This window comes from Callithrix jacchus, chromosome 1, assembly GCF_049354715.1.
Source record: "Callithrix jacchus isolate 240 chromosome 1, calJac240_pri, whole genome shotgun sequence".
Taxonomy (NCBI): domain Eukaryota; kingdom Metazoa; phylum Chordata; class Mammalia; order Primates; family Cebidae; genus Callithrix; species Callithrix jacchus.
The window spans coordinates 125,936,927-125,952,482 of NC_133502.1; the positions used below are offsets into that span (position 1 = coordinate 125,936,927).

General features: G+C 35.4%; 1 protein-coding gene across 10 annotated transcripts in view; it reads left to right on the plus strand.

Moving 5' to 3' along the window:
- DENND4C (DENN domain containing 4C) overlaps positions 1 to 15,556 on the plus strand; it is a 229,387-nt gene that overhangs the window by 173,098 nt on the left and 40,733 nt on the right. For all 10 annotated transcript variants that reach the window (XM_054256518.2, XM_054256520.2, XM_054256532.2 and 7 more), the window contains 7 exons: positions 1,708 to 1,808; positions 1,916 to 2,134; positions 8,064 to 8,209; positions 9,765 to 9,800; positions 9,889 to 10,019; positions 11,871 to 12,003; positions 14,914 to 15,120. In XM_054256518.2, coding sequence (XP_054112493.2) covers positions 1,708 to 1,808; positions 1,916 to 2,134; positions 8,064 to 8,209; positions 9,765 to 9,800; positions 9,889 to 10,019; positions 11,871 to 12,003; positions 14,914 to 15,120 — 973 coding nt within the window. The remainder of the gene's footprint in view (positions 1 to 1,707; positions 1,809 to 1,915; positions 2,135 to 8,063; positions 8,210 to 9,764; positions 9,801 to 9,888; positions 10,020 to 11,870; positions 12,004 to 14,913; positions 15,121 to 15,556) is intronic.

Consider the following 15,556-nt stretch of genomic DNA (forward strand, 5'->3'; position numbering starts at 1 on the left):
CCCTTCTCTCCCTCCCTTCCTTCCTTTCTCCCTCCCTCCCTCCCTTCTTCCTTTCCTCCCTTCCTGCCTTCCTCCCTTCCTAAAAAAAAAAAAAAAAAATCAAATTTTTATTAATTAAATTTATTAATTTCATTAATCAGCGAATATAAAGGTACAATCAGGGTTCTGGGTTGATTTTAAAGCTGGAGTCTCTGCCCTTTTCATTATGCCATGCTACATTTAGAGAAACCTAAACAATTTCTGACTTAGGTAAAGGGCTTAGAATTGTAGCATTTTGGATTAAAAAAAGAATCTGGCTGGCTGTGGGGTCTCACGCCTATAATCCCAGCACTTTGGGAGGCTGCGGTGGGAGGATCACATGTGGCCAGGAGTTTGAGACCATCCTGGCCGACATGGTAAAACCTCGTCTCTACTAAAATAAAAAATTAGGCCAGCATGGTAGCGCACCCCTGTAATTCCAGCTACTCAGGAGTCTGAAGCAGGAGAATTGCTTGAACCTGGAAGGCCGAGGCTACAGTGAGCTGAGATCGAGCCATTGCATTCCAGCCTGGATGACAGAGTGAGACTCTGTCTCAAAAAAAAAGATTCAAAGCTGAGTCAGCCTTTCAAGGGTACCCATTTTATTTGGAAGTCTTAGTTCTAACATACCTCTTGGTAATACTGAGACTTTGTCTTCTGTTCTCTAAGAAGTCTTTAAAATCCAATGCTCTCTGTTAATTCTCAGGGCAGATGTGGCCTTGGTTTTATGCTGGGTATTCGATCACTGAAACTTTCCCCAATTTTCTTGCCAGCTTAGCCATGAATTTTAAAGAACATGTGTTACATGTATGCTAACTTTTTTAAAAAGAGGGCTTTTCAGGCAGTTGTGTCTGCTATATTTTATATTTCTATGTTCTTGGAATATATATGTATATATTTTATAATTTTGGAATATAAAATTCTGGAAACAAGCTTTTAGTAATACCTTTAAAAATGGTCATTTCTATGGCTTTGGGTTTATTTTTGTTTGTTTTTGACAGAGTCTTGCTCTGTTGCCCAAGCTGGAGTGCGATGGTGCAATCTCAGCTCACTGCAACCTCCGTCTCCCAGGTTCAAGTGATTCTCCTGCCTCAGCCTCCTGAGTAGCAGAGACTACAGGCACACACCACAACACCTGGCTAATTTTTTATTTTTAGTAGAGACGGGGTCTAACCATGTTGGGCAGGCTAGTCCGGCTTTGGTTTTTATTGTTTCATGATCATAGATTATATTGAATAATGGTATTCTCATTATTTTAACTGTGAGGGCTGGATGAACTACATGTACTTTTAATCCTTACTTAAATTCTAATTCTTCTCTTTTGGCACACAGCATTTTAGAAGCCTACCAGTAGTAGATTGAAGTCTCAAGTCAACTAGATTTGACACTTATAATATCATAATTCTAAAATGTAACTTTTGAAGTTAGGCTTCAGTGTTTTGTATTCCTAACTCCAATACTGAAAATATATGTTCGAGGGTAAGAATGAGATGGCTAAATTTGACCGAGGTTGATTGAATAAAAAGATAACTTCCTGGAAAATCACTTACTCAAACTGTTTGCATCAGTTGTAACTTCAGTAAAAACATCTTTTCCATTTTTTTTTTGTTTTAGGTTGATGCAAGAATTTTGTTTAGTAAAAGCAGATTATGAATAACAAATTTTATGAATTTTATTCTGATTTAACAGATCAGATGAAAAGAAGAACATGAACTGGAAGCAACTTCCCAAAAAGCCATGTAAAAATCTACTTAGCACCTTAAAGAAATTGTATCCCCAGCTGTCTTCAGGTAATGAGAGAAAAAAGGAATATTGTTGATGAAGGAATGTATAGGAGAAAATTCTTCTTAAATTTAAACATAATAATACCATTTTCTGTTTTTATTTCCTTTGTTAGTTCACCGAAAAACTCAAGAAGGCTCAGCAATTGATATGACTCCAATTGAAGCAGATTTCTCCTGGCAAAAGAAGATGACACAGCTTGAAATGGAAATTCAAGAGGCATTTTTACGCTTTATGGCATCTATTTTAAAAGGATATAGAACATACCTCAGACCAATCACAGAGGCTCCTTCAAATAAAGCCACAGCTGCTGATTCATTATTTGACCGACAGGGTGAGTATCATTGAAAGTACAATTCCTTTCATTGAAGTGAAAAATATTTTATATTTGTTGTTGCTGCCAAGAAATACTTATTGTATAAATTATTAAAAATTCATATTAAAATATAATGAACTTCCATGTTTATGTAACCTAGCTCTATGACTAGAATTTCTTGTCATTTTTCTATCCCACTTTTTTTTTGAGAAATTTGAAACTAGAGATATTTAATTATGAAAAGTCAGAGATGTTGCCTATATTTACAATACCATGTAGTCGGTTATCTTAGTAGAACATAACTGGTGATTTCCCTAATTTGTATACTTTTTTTTCTTTAAATAGAGCAGAGTCTTGCTTTGTTGGCCAGGCTGGTTTCAAACTCCTGGCCTCAAGGGATCCTTCTCCCTTGGCTTTCCAAAATGCTGGGATTATAGGTGTGAGCCACTGCATCGGGCCAGAAGTGTACACTCTTGGCTTAACAATTAGTGTGTGCAATGAGGCCACCACATTTTAAACATTTTTGACTAGTGTATCCTTGTTCCAGGGAAAAACATATATTCATTCATTTTAGTATGTTTTGTTTTATGAAATTATAGAGACTTTTGTTGTTATTCAGCTACTGTCACAAATGTAGTAGCAACCTTACATCTATATCAATATTCATATGAAATTATTTTACTTTTCTTTGTTTTTACCTAGCGATTACTTAAAAAAATTCTGCATTTTCCTAATAATCCTTTTGTCCTTTATCTTCTCTGCTTTAGGATAACTTAACGACTTAAATATTTAGTCACCACTTACTGGCTAGTTATTATGTAGGGATATAAAGAAGTATAAAACCTAGCTCTATGGGATCTTAAATGGAAAATAATTAAAATATTTTAAAAATAGGATAAGTACTCAAGAAAACATATTTTATGCAATTTTAATTTGGAAGTTTTAAGAATTAAAGAAGAGGATTATTCTTCCAAATATTCCAATATTTCAGAATGGGTATTTTGAACGCCTTCATGGAGGAAGCATGACTTGGAAGAATGGGTAGAATGAAGATAAATGGAGAAGAGCAGGAAAGGCTTTCTGGAAGTCCATAGGCATTAAGAGTCAAATCTGAGCTACAATTTCTACTTTGTTATTTATAAAGTCTTTCTGGAGCTTATTAAAATTTTCTTGACTAGGCGTGGTGCGTCATGTCTATAATCCCTTGGGAGACCTAGGCAGGCAAATCACCCGAGGCCAGGAGTTCGAGACCAGCCTGGCCAACATGGCAAAACCCTGTTTCTACTAAAAATACAGAAATTATATACTATATATATAATATAGTATATATATATGTAAATTTTGAGGGGGGGCATCGTTTCACTCATAACAGCATATTTAGGAAAAAAGATTAAATGGTACAATTTGACCAGAGTGATGAGCTTTAGAGGTGCTGTGGAAGATAAGACTGAATACAAGATTAGGGCTCAGGTTGTGGGTAGTTTTAAATCTCACATGAAGAGTATGGATTGTGCAGGAGTGACATCACTAAAGGAATTTGAAAAGATACTCAGTTTCCAAGGCCTAAGATTTTATTGTGAACAGTTCAGCATTTGGTCTACTAGGGGACACAGACATTAGACAATAAAATAATGTAAATACTGACTACATCTTAATAAGTGTATTGTGAAGGAAGGTATTGGTCACAGTGAGAGTGCTAGTTAGGAGAAATATTCCTCGAAGAGAAATATTTTTTGAAGAAATAACAAGGAATATTAGTGTCCTAAGGTATCCTTTAGTGTTCTGCTTTTAAGTTTGGGCCTAGAAAAGCCATAGGAATTAACTAGGAATTTTGTATATGTGGTTTTGGCTTATTTTTTTCTTATGTTGTTTACCATTTCTTCTACCACTTGTATTTCCTGTAAATTTATGGTAGGTTCAAGAGCTACAGTGTTTAGTAGAAATATAATATAAGCCACATAGAAAATTCAAAATTATTTTTGTAGCCACAATAAAAAAGTAAAAAATAGGGGGAAAATAGTAGCATTTCAGCATGTAATCAGATTTTTTAAATTATTGATGAAATTATTTACATTTCTTTTTCTACAAACATCTTTTTTTTTTTTTTTAAAGACTAGAGCACAGTGGTGCCATCTTGGCTAACTGCAACCTCTGCCTCCTGAGCTCTAAGCAATTCTCCCACCTCAGCCTCCCAAGTAGCTGGGATTATAGGTGCATACCACCATACCCTGCTAATTTCTGTATTTTAGGTAGAGGTGGGGTTTCACCATGTTGGCCAGGCTGGTCTTGAACTACTGACCTCAGGTGATCCTCCTGCCTTGATCTCCCAAAGTGCTGGGATTACAGGTGTGAGCCACTGCACTCGGCCCACGTCTTTGAATTCTGGCATTTATTTTTTACTTACAGTGTGTCTTAATTGCGATCAGTTACATTTTGAGTGCTAAATTGCCACCTGAAGGTAGCGGCTACTGAATTAAACAGTGCAGATCTATTGGCTTGATTACATTCAGTTTAATTCTCTTGGCAAGAAGTGCCAAATACATGGTGCTGACTTCTTCCTATTCTATCATCTTGAGAAGCACATACATGTCTGGCTGTCCTACTTTTGGTGTTCCTAATAGGTTTAAAGTATTTTCATCATCATTCATTCATTATAGTTTACCCATCAGCCTTTGACTTAATTGGTTTAGCAGCCTTTGCTGATCATTACCTGGATCCACTAGACGGAAAGAAAGCCTTTTCTTTATAACTTGTGGAGAATAATTTATATCTATTTTGTTTAAGCTTTTCTTTACTAATTAGTATTGAAAAGGGATGGGAATGAGGACCATAGCATCAAAGAAAGAGGCTGCAGAGAAAACCATGTTTGAAATGTTGGCATTAATCAGGTTATACAGGATCTTTTAGGATTAGTGCTCGTTTCAGTTTTTATTCTAAGAGTTATTGGACAGCAAACAGAACACACTGCCATGTGTGTACCTATGCAACTGTATTGCATGCTCTGCACATGTACCCCAAAACCTAAAATGCAATAAAAAAATAAGAAAAAAAAAAGAGTTATTGGAAGCCTGTAAAGGATATTTATTAGATAATAGAATCAGATTTACATTTTTTTAAAAAAATTACTCTTTGAAATGTTAAAAAAAAAAAAATTTCCTTTGCTTCCATACAGAGATTGCACTGGTGGCATTGAAGCATGGATCTACTAATTAGGAAGTGGACACATTGGTTCTAGTGATTATTAGAGGTGACCTGGATTAATTAATGATAGTGTGATTAGAAGAGTGAGTTTTTTTAGGAATTAGATTGAGTAGAAACTGTTGATTGAATATGGAATGTAAAGTAGAGGGGGAGATACCAAGAGCACCTTTGAGGCTTTTGCCTTTAACAGTTAAGTGAATGGCCATGCCCTTTATTAAGAAGTGAAACAGCCGTTCGCTGTGACTCATGCCTATAATCGCACCACTTTGGGAGACTGAGGCAGGCAGATCATGAGGTCAGGAGTTTGCAACTAGCCTGACCAACATGGTGAAACCCTGTCTCTACTAAAAATACAAAAATTAGCCAGGCATGGTGGCGCACACCTGGAATCCCAGCTACTCAGGAGACTGAGGTAGGGGAATCGTTTGGACCCGGGAGGTGGAGATTGCAGTGAGCCGAGATCATGCCACTGCACTCCAGCCTGGAGACAGAGTGAGACTCCATCTCAAAAAAAAAAAAAAAATGAAACAACAGAAAAAAGGGAAGGATCTGATCGGAGTCTTGTTCTGTCACTTTTTTCCCCCTTAACTTGTACTCAGCCACCCTAATGCAGATCCATAGAAAGCAGGCAGTACATTCCTCCAGAGCTGGGTTATGCTAGGTCTGTTTAACCAAAAAGACAAAAGAGCAGAAGAGATGAGAGTATTGACAAAAAAGTAATAGAAATCATGGGCCGGGCGCGGTGGCTCGAGCCTGTAATCCCAGCACTTTGGGAGGCCGAGGTGGGTGGATCATGAGGTCAACAGATCGAGACCATCCTGGTCAACATGGTGAAACCCCGTCTCAACTAAAAATACAAAAAATTAGCTGGGCATGGTGGTGCGTGCCTGTAATCCCAGCTACTCAGGAGGCTGAGGCAGGAGAATTGCCTGAACCCAGGAGGTGGAGGTTGCGGTGAGCCAAGATCACGCCATTGGACTCCAGCCTGGGTAACAAGAGCGAAACTCCGTGTCAAAAAAAAAAAAAAAAAAGAAATCATGGATATAGCATGGAATCAGTATTGGATAGGGAAAGAAGTGAAGAAGGGAAGATGTAGGTAGAGGTAAAAGGGCCAATAGACTGGAGATTTCAATGAGCCTTTCCTCTCTGCGCCCCACCCCCCTGCCCCTGCTTCAAAACTCTAAAACACTTAGTAGAAATACTTATGTAAGGAGACCACATACACAGAGGTAATGGGCTGTGAGTGATGTGAAAATGAGAGATTCGGGAGGCAATGCTGTTTTGAATGCTAACAAGGAAAATCAATAGACTGTGACTATGTGTTGAAGTTGGTGCTTGAGGTGGGATGGAGCATAGGATCATTGAAAATCAAGGAATGAGGGCTGGGCATGGTGGTTCATACCTGTAATTCCAGTACTTTGGGAGGCTGAGATGGGAGGATCCCTTGAGGCCAGGAGTACAAGACCAGCCTTCTCAACATAGCAAGACCCCATCTCTTAAAAGAGACTGGGTGTAGTGGCTCACGTTTGTAATCCCAAAACTTTGGGAGGCCAAGGCGGCTGATCACCTGAGATCAGGCATTCAAGACCAGCCTGGCCAACATGTGGAAACTCTGTCTCTACTAAAAATACAAAGATTAGCCAGGTGTGGTGGCTGGCGCCTGTAATCCTTGCTACTTGGGAGTCTGAGGCAGAAGAACCACTTGAACCTGGGTGGTGAAGTTTGCAGTAAGCCGAGATCACACTACTGCACTCCAGCATGGGTGACAGAGCTAGACTCCATCTCAAAAAAAAAAAAAAAAAGGAAACCTAAAATCAAGGAATGAATGAAGAATCCAAAGTATTTTCATAGTTTGTGCTTCTGGGTATGGAAGAATGATGGTGGTAGGAATTAGAAAGGCGGAGACCTTGAATCAAATACTCTTCAGTGAATCAAGGTGTGTCCCTGAAATCAGTAGATGACTACAATTAATAGATGAAACAATGGAATAGCCAGATGCTTGAATCTTTAGTGAGCAGAAATTTTAAAAAACACAGTACAGAAATAATGAGAAATAATGGTCTCACAGCATTAAAGAGGAAGGACATTGACTCTTTGGAAATTGACTGTGGACTCAAGAGTATGCAGAGTATCAGAGAAATTTCTACTTAAAAGTTGTAGAGGTGGAGGTTTCTTATAGGGGATACAGATTTCAGGGAAGACATGGATGCAAGTTAAGTATTTTTCATGGTTTAATTAGGCAGAATGAGCTATATATGTAGTTACCACAGGTTGAGCTTCCCTAATCTGAAAATCCAAAACCTGGAATGCTCCAAAATCTGAAAATTTCTGAGTGCTGACATGATGCCACAAGTGGAAAATTCCACTCAAGTACACGTAAGAACTTAACACGATTTTGTTTCATGCACAAGATCATTGAAAATACTGTATAACATTACCTTGAGACTGTGTGTATGATAGGAATATATGAGAAACATAAATGAATTTTCTGTTTACTTGGGTCTCATCCCCAAGATACCTAATTGTGCACATGCAAATATTTCTAAATCCTAAAAAAAATTAAAATGTTGAAACACTTTTGATCCCAAGCATTTCAGATAAGGGATACTCAACCTATAGAAGCTTCTCTTTAAATGTGGATATATATATAAAGAGAATGTAATATAGCTAAGTACAAGTTTAATGTTTACTATAACATCAAATTGCAGTTTAAAATTGGAATTTAATTATAATTTTTTTTCCTCAGGATTTTTAAAAAGTCGAGATCGTGCCTATGCAAAATTCTATACCCTTTTATCCAAAACGCAGATTTTTATTCGTTTCATTGAAGAATGCAGTTTTGTAAGTGATAAAGATACTGGATTAGCATTTTTCGATGATTGCATAGAAAAGGTAAAAGTTTGTCCTTATGTTGGTATTCAGAAAAATCAGTTTGCCTTACCTGTATAATTGTCATTGTTATTGTTAGTCTAGAGTGATCTAAGGAAGACCGTATGGGGGTGGGTATGTGTTACCAATTCTGGGCTGAATTTAAGAATCATTTTCTTTTGTGGTATCAAGTTTCTACCACACATAGCCAATTTTTCTCTTCTTTATTGATTGATCGATTGTTTGAAACAGCATCTCATTCTGTCACCCAAGCTGGGGTGCAGTGGCATGATCATAGCTCATTGTAACTTCAGACTTCTGGGCTGAAGTGATTCTCCCACCTCAGCTTTCTGAGTAGCTGGGAGTACAGGCATGCACCACACCTGGCTAGGTTTTTAGATTTTAGTTGAGATGAGGTCTGACTCTGTTGCCCAGGCTGGTCTCAAACTCCTGGGCTCAAGCAATCCTCCTGCCTTGGCTTCCCAAATCCTTGGGGTTACAGGATGAGCCACTATGCTCAGTCAGTAAATTTTCTCTTTAAATCTCACTTTCATTTTATTTTATTTTATTTACTTGAGTACTAAGAATGTTTCCTTGAGCCTTGTGAGTTTATATTTTTTTAATTTAAATGAATAACATTTAGTTTAAGATTTAGTTTTTTAAATTAAGAAATGGTTTTAAGGGTAATAAAAGTCTTATGTTCTTTTGTTTTAATGTCTTTCCAAATCCTTTTGCTAATGTATTTCTTTTGTTCTAATGGAGGATGGAAATATGTTAAATTTTTAAGCGTTACTTACCCATCCTAAGGAAGTTAAAATCGATTCTTGACAGCAATGACTTGGTTATAATTTTTTCTAACTTTTAGTAGAATTCTTTTTTTGCTAAGTAGATATTATTGTTTATGGAAACCATATATTACATAACATTTGAGATTGTATCCAAAAAAAGTAGAATATTATGACATTAATTTTATAACCCCCTAATGATTCATATGCCTTAGAAGATTTGAATAATTTTCTCCTGTCAGTGTGATCTAAAACTTTAGGGATATAATTAAAACTATTCAAGGTTTTGGTTTATTTACAAAATTGATATTCCACTGACATTAATTTTATAACCCCCTAATGATTCATATGCCTTAGAAGATTTGAATAATTTTCTCCTATCAGTGTGATCTAAAACTTTAGGGATATAATTAAAACTATTCAAGGTTTTGGTTTATTTTCAAAATTGATATTCCACTATCTTCCAGTTATATGAGAAGATTAATGTCAATCACTTATAAGGGAGTTTAATAATGATGAATTTTTTTTGAGAAGCCAGATAACCTTGTGGTTATCTTTTGTCTTAAGGTTTACAAAAGAGCTAATCAAAATAGTTTTCTATCCTAATAACCACAAGTAAAAAATTATGCTTTAGCCTAAGAGTATATATTTAGCTTAGAAATATATTGTGCAGTATTTGGTATCAGCCAATACTGAAAAGGGGTAGTTTTTTTCTAAATCAGAACGTAAGATAAAAATCTCTGTTAAATTCTTAGTGGACATTTTCATTAAGTATATGTTTTCTTATTTTCTAGTTGTTTCCTGATAAAGGCACAGAGAAAACAGATAAGGTATGTTTTTCTCAGACTTTAAGTATTGAAATTTCAGAATTAGATTTTGTTTGTATGCAAATTAATTGAGGAAAATAATTATTTTCAGGTTGATTTTGATTCAGCAGAAGATACCAGATTGATAGAACTAGACGATTCACAGAAAAGTGAACATACTGTATTTATTACGCCACCAGAGCCACCTCCTGATGATGGAAAGGTCCTGTCACCAAAGTACAGGTAATAGGAAGTTTTTAAAGATCTATTTAGACACAGCCTATAAGTTTATTTTAATTTTTATTGGTAGATATGTATATTAGTCTTTTGTGAAAGTCGTTTTCAGTATTAATTCAGTAAACTAATGTAGATGAACATTTTATGGAAATGCCACTAGGTGTTATAATTTAAAAATTCGATGGCATTGTCACATGTTGATCATTGTTTACCTTAGCGTTTAACTGTATTTTAATCTTTAAAAGTTCCAATTCTGAAGGAGAAAAATGTTACTTCTATGAGATTCCCCTCTCCCTTTGGGAGTTTTAGTGTTGATATAGAGATTGTGAAGTTTTTATGAATTAGTAATTTACCAAGAAAACTTAAGGTAGAGGGCCAGGAATTATTCTTTATTAAAATAAAGGATAGGATTTGGATGTGGCTTTTAAGAAATTAGAATGGATTTTATTACTATAAATTTAATAAACTAAGAAAGTCAAACAAAAAGAAAAAACTGATATATCATTCTAGCATCAATACTTGTGTCTTTTAACAATTGTAGGTATGTGTGTATCATGTGGATTTATGTGTGTATGTACTGCATGTATGAGTTCATCTGGTAGATTCTCTTTGTAATCTGTGTTTGCCTTTAGTGATCTGAATATTTTCCCATACCATTAAATATTTTTGTGCCTTATCATTTGTAATGACTACATTGTATGCATTTATTATGATTTATTTAAATAGCCTCTTACGGATTTGTTTCTAATTCTTTGCCATCTACCTTTATGTGCATATACAGTTATTTTCTTAGGCTGTATTTCTAAAATGGAAAGTAAATTAAGTACCTTCCTAAAATAGAGAATTAATATATAATATCAATAGGACTGCATCAGAATGAAGAATATGTCTGGGATTGAGTGGCTTAATTAAATACAATTTTGATTTCATGTTAACTATAGAATTCTTTTCTACTTTGGCTTAACTGCTAGAAATTGGAATCCAGATATTGACAAACAAGATAAAATCAAATATGGAAATTAAATATCTCCTGGAAGAAAATTGGCAAAGGAAATAAGTAGACAATTTCCAAGAAGAAATCCAAAGTCAATAACATAAAAATGTGTTTTGCTTTTTTTCATTCAAAGAAATGGAAACCAAAATGATGACTAGAAACCTTTGAGATTGAGAATAGGTTATGCTAGTAGTTAGAATATATGTTCCAGTATAATCTTTTTGGAAATAAACTGATAGTAATTATACTAATTTTAATTCTTTTGTTAAACATGGACCTAGCAAACTCTATTATTGGGTGAGTATTCATCCTAAGAAAGTAAGCAAAAGTATTCATAAAGATATACATATGAAAATATTTGATTGGAGAAATTTAGAAACAACCTAATAATGTCCAGCAGTGAAAAACTGCTCAAATTCATCCTTAAAATAAAAATTTTATGGATTTTTAAAATTTAAGTACTGATGCAAGGTAATTTTATGAAGGAAAATGTAAGTGTACTAAAACGTAAGTGTACTAAATTTAGTACATAACGTGTACTAAAATTTTTTTAAACATAAATTATCAAACACATGGATTCTCTTCAAAGAGTTATTTCCCCCTTTAAGTAAGATATAAGAGTTTTCTGTGTTTTAGAAATTGATTGAAAATAACAGATAGGGTGGAGAGGAGACAAAGTTTTCATGAAGATAGTCTCTATGTTATATCATTTTAAAATTTTGAAAAAGTATTTTTTCCATATAAGCCGTTAAATAATGTTGGGTACTATTTGAGGTTTAGAAATACTTGCCTAAATGCTGGAATAATATGAAAAGTTGATGTATATTTTAAATCAGCAGTTCTATTTTTGCTTTTTATTTTAGTTACAAATACTTTCCAAGACTGGACCTTAAGCTTTTTGACAGACCGCAGGAGTTGAAACTTTGCTTTAGTAGACACCCTACTGGGAATAGCATTACAAACAGTCCAGCTCTCATGGCTAAGAGAACTAAACAGGTCAGATATTCTTTATCTAATACATGTTCATTTAAGATGTAAAATATGTATATGTGATATGCAGCTCATAGTTTAGAATGATCACCCACAACCATTTGAAAACTTACTATGGTTGTTACTGAATTTAACTAGATTTCTTGCAGGTGTGCCTAAAATATCAAGGCTGGGCCAGGCATGGTGTCTCATGCCTGTAATCCCAGCACTGAGGCAGGCAGATCACTTGAGGTCAGGAGTTCAGGACCAGCCTGGCCAACATGATGAAACCATTTGCACTAAAAATACAAAAATTAGCTGGGCATGGTGGCAGGCACCTGTAATCCCAGCTACTTGGGAGGCTGAGGCAGGAGAATTGCTTGAACCTGGGAGGTGGAGGTTGCAGTAAGCCAGGATTGCACACTGCACTCTAGCCTGGGTGACAAGAGTGAAACTCCCATCTCAAAAAAAAAAAAAATCTATCATCTATGTGTCTGTCTGTCTGTCTATCTATCTGTCTGTCTATCTATCTATCTATCTATCTATCTATCTATCTATCTATCTATCTATGTATCTAGGCTGATATTTTTGAATGCTTATGTTTATGCTTTAAGGGAATACTTAGGAACCAAATATACTTTTTAGAAAACTTAATTGAAATATAATTCATATAGCATACAATATACCTACTTAAAGTGTATGATTAAGTGGCTTTTAGTATATTCACAGGTTTGTACAACTATCACCACAATTAATTTTAGAATATTTTTATCAACCCCAAAAGAAAGTTTTCATCCTTTAGCCATTAACCTCAAATCTCAATCTCCTGCAGCCCCAGGCAACCACAAATCTGTTTTCTGTCTACAAATTTGTGTATTCTGGGCATTTCACAAGTAGAACTACATAATATGTGTTCTTTTGTGACTGTTTTCTTTCACTTAGCATAACATTTTCAGGATTCATCCACGTTCCAGTATATATCAGTAATAATTTTTATTGCTGAATAATATTCCATTGTGTGGCCAAACCACATTTTGTCTATTTATGGACATGTGGGTACTTACTACTTTTTGGCTGTTTTGAATATTGGAAATGAACATTTGTGTATAAGTGTTTGTATGGATGTATGTTTTTATTTCTTTGAGGTATATATTTAGGAGTAAATTGCTATGTCAAATGGTTACTCTGTGTACAACTCTTTGAGGCACTTCCCAGGCTGTTTTCCAAAGTGGCTGCATGACTTTTTACATTCCCATCAGCAGTGTATGAGGGTTCCAGTTTTACAGCATATTCTGGTCTATTCTTGTTATTTTTTTTTTTCATTAAAGCCATCTAGTAAGTATGAAGTTGTATTTTAAATTTGCGTTTCCCTAATGGCTAATGTAAATATATTTGATTCCAAGTATTACAATCCAAAGGGAGTTAACTTAGGACAACCTAGACATCTTGCTTCATTACTATATGTGATTTAGGTATAAAGAATTAAGCTATGATTATGTGTGAGTTAAAATTAAAGAACCTTTATACATACACTGGCATTTTGGGGTTCTTCAAAATGTGGAAAATTTCACAATGAAAATGTTAGTTTGGGTTTTACTAATTTATGGGATAATCCCCTAAATCCTATAGATAGGCTGAAGTATTCCCTAACTTCATACAGTTCATATATCTTTCAGTGTTATTGGAAGAGCATACTAAAGAATTTTCTTTTTACCGTTACCAGCTAACAAAATGGAAATTTCTAAAATGAGAAAATTTTGCTGATTCAGCCTCTAAATTTCATTTATAGCAGAATTTTTTTTTTTCAGGCTAACTGGAAAAGTAAAGGACCGTAGGATCTTAGAAAAACAATGGCATATATTTTAAAATATATACTGAAGTGTCATGGAGATCAAGCTCAAAAGTAAAATTAATACACCAAGATTTTTTTATTTAGAACATAATCTAGTGGAGGAATCTTTAGTGCAAAGCATAAAATGGCATTCTAACATATCTGATAGGCTCTCTAGTTTCTGGGAACATATATAGTTTGATAAAGCTCAGCAGATGGCTGGGTATGGTGGTTCACATCTATAATCCTAGCACTTTGGGAGGCTGAGGTGAGTGGATAAGTTGAGGTCAGGAGTTCAAGGCCTGCCTGGCCAACATGGTAAAACCCTTTCTCTGCTAAGAACACAAACAAACAAACAAACAAAAACAAACTAGACAGGCGTGGTGGTGGGTGCCTGTAATCCCAGCTACTTGGGAGGCTGAGGCAGGAGAATCGCTTGAACCTGGGAGGTGGAGGTTGTAGTGAGCTGAGATCGTACCATTATACTCCAGCCTGGGTGACAAAAGCAAGATTCTGTCTCAATAAAAAAAAAAAAAAAAAGCTCAGCAGATGATTTTGATACCTTCTCTCTTCTACCTAAATCAGAATGAAAATCAGAACTAGAAAACATAACTATCAAACTCCTAGGAGGAAAGTTTATGTTGACTTCAAAAGGAATAGATCTTTTTTAAGGACTCTGTCAATGAGGGAGTTAACATAGTCTGTAGCTTGGGAAGACAGAATGGAAATCTTGGCAGGAGATAGCCTAGAGCATATTAAACTTCAGCAGAGAGAAGAGTGAGAATATCACTTTTTCACCCATCAAAAATGAGTGCCTTTTTTGTAAAAGACATGAGCCATTCTATTATAAAAAGATGAGTGATGTTTGCTCTTAATTTCTACTCTGTTAAGAGACACACGGTTGCTAACAAATAGTTGTGGTATAGTATAAAGTATTATTATAAATAAATGTTCAGGGGAACCATTAGCACTAAGTAGGAAGCTACTCTCAAAAGTCAACTTCAAAGTGCTTGATTTTAGAGTCAACTTTTACTTAAATCCTTCTCACTTCTCCCCTCATCCTAATAAATTTTAGTAAATGCTGTAATATTTTATTCTCTTTCTAGGAAATAAAAACAGCTCATAAATTGGCAAAGAGATGTTATACAAATCCACCACAGTGGGCCAAGTGTCTGTTCAGTCATTGTTACAGTTTATGGTTTATTTGTCTTCCGGCCTATGTTAGAGTTTCTCATCCTAAGGTCAGAGCACTTCAGCAGGCATATGATGTACTTATTAAGATGAGGAAAACAGATGTGGATCCCTTAGATGAGGTAAGTGTTAACAAATTGACTTATTGTTTCTAGGATAAATTTTATTTTTGTACTGCTAATAAAATTTGGGTCTAAGTTGCTTTTAAGTGTGCTCAAGCATTTTCATTAAGGAGGAAAGGTAAAACTGTTACTGTGTTTCATGGAGCTGGTACATATTGTTTATTTTTTATTTTAGTTATTTATTTTTGAGCAAGACTGTCACCCAGGTTGGATCTATCCTTGGCTCATTGCCGCCTCTGCCTTCTGGGTTCAGACAGTTCTGTGGCTCCTGAGTAGCTGGAATTACAGGCACATGCCACCATACCTGTCTGTGTGTGTGTGTGTGTGTGTGTGTGTGTGTGTGTGTGTATTTTTAATAGAGATGGGGTCTCACCATGTTGGCCAGGCTGGTCTTGAACTCCTGGCTTCAAGTGATCTGCCCACCTCAGCTTCGCAA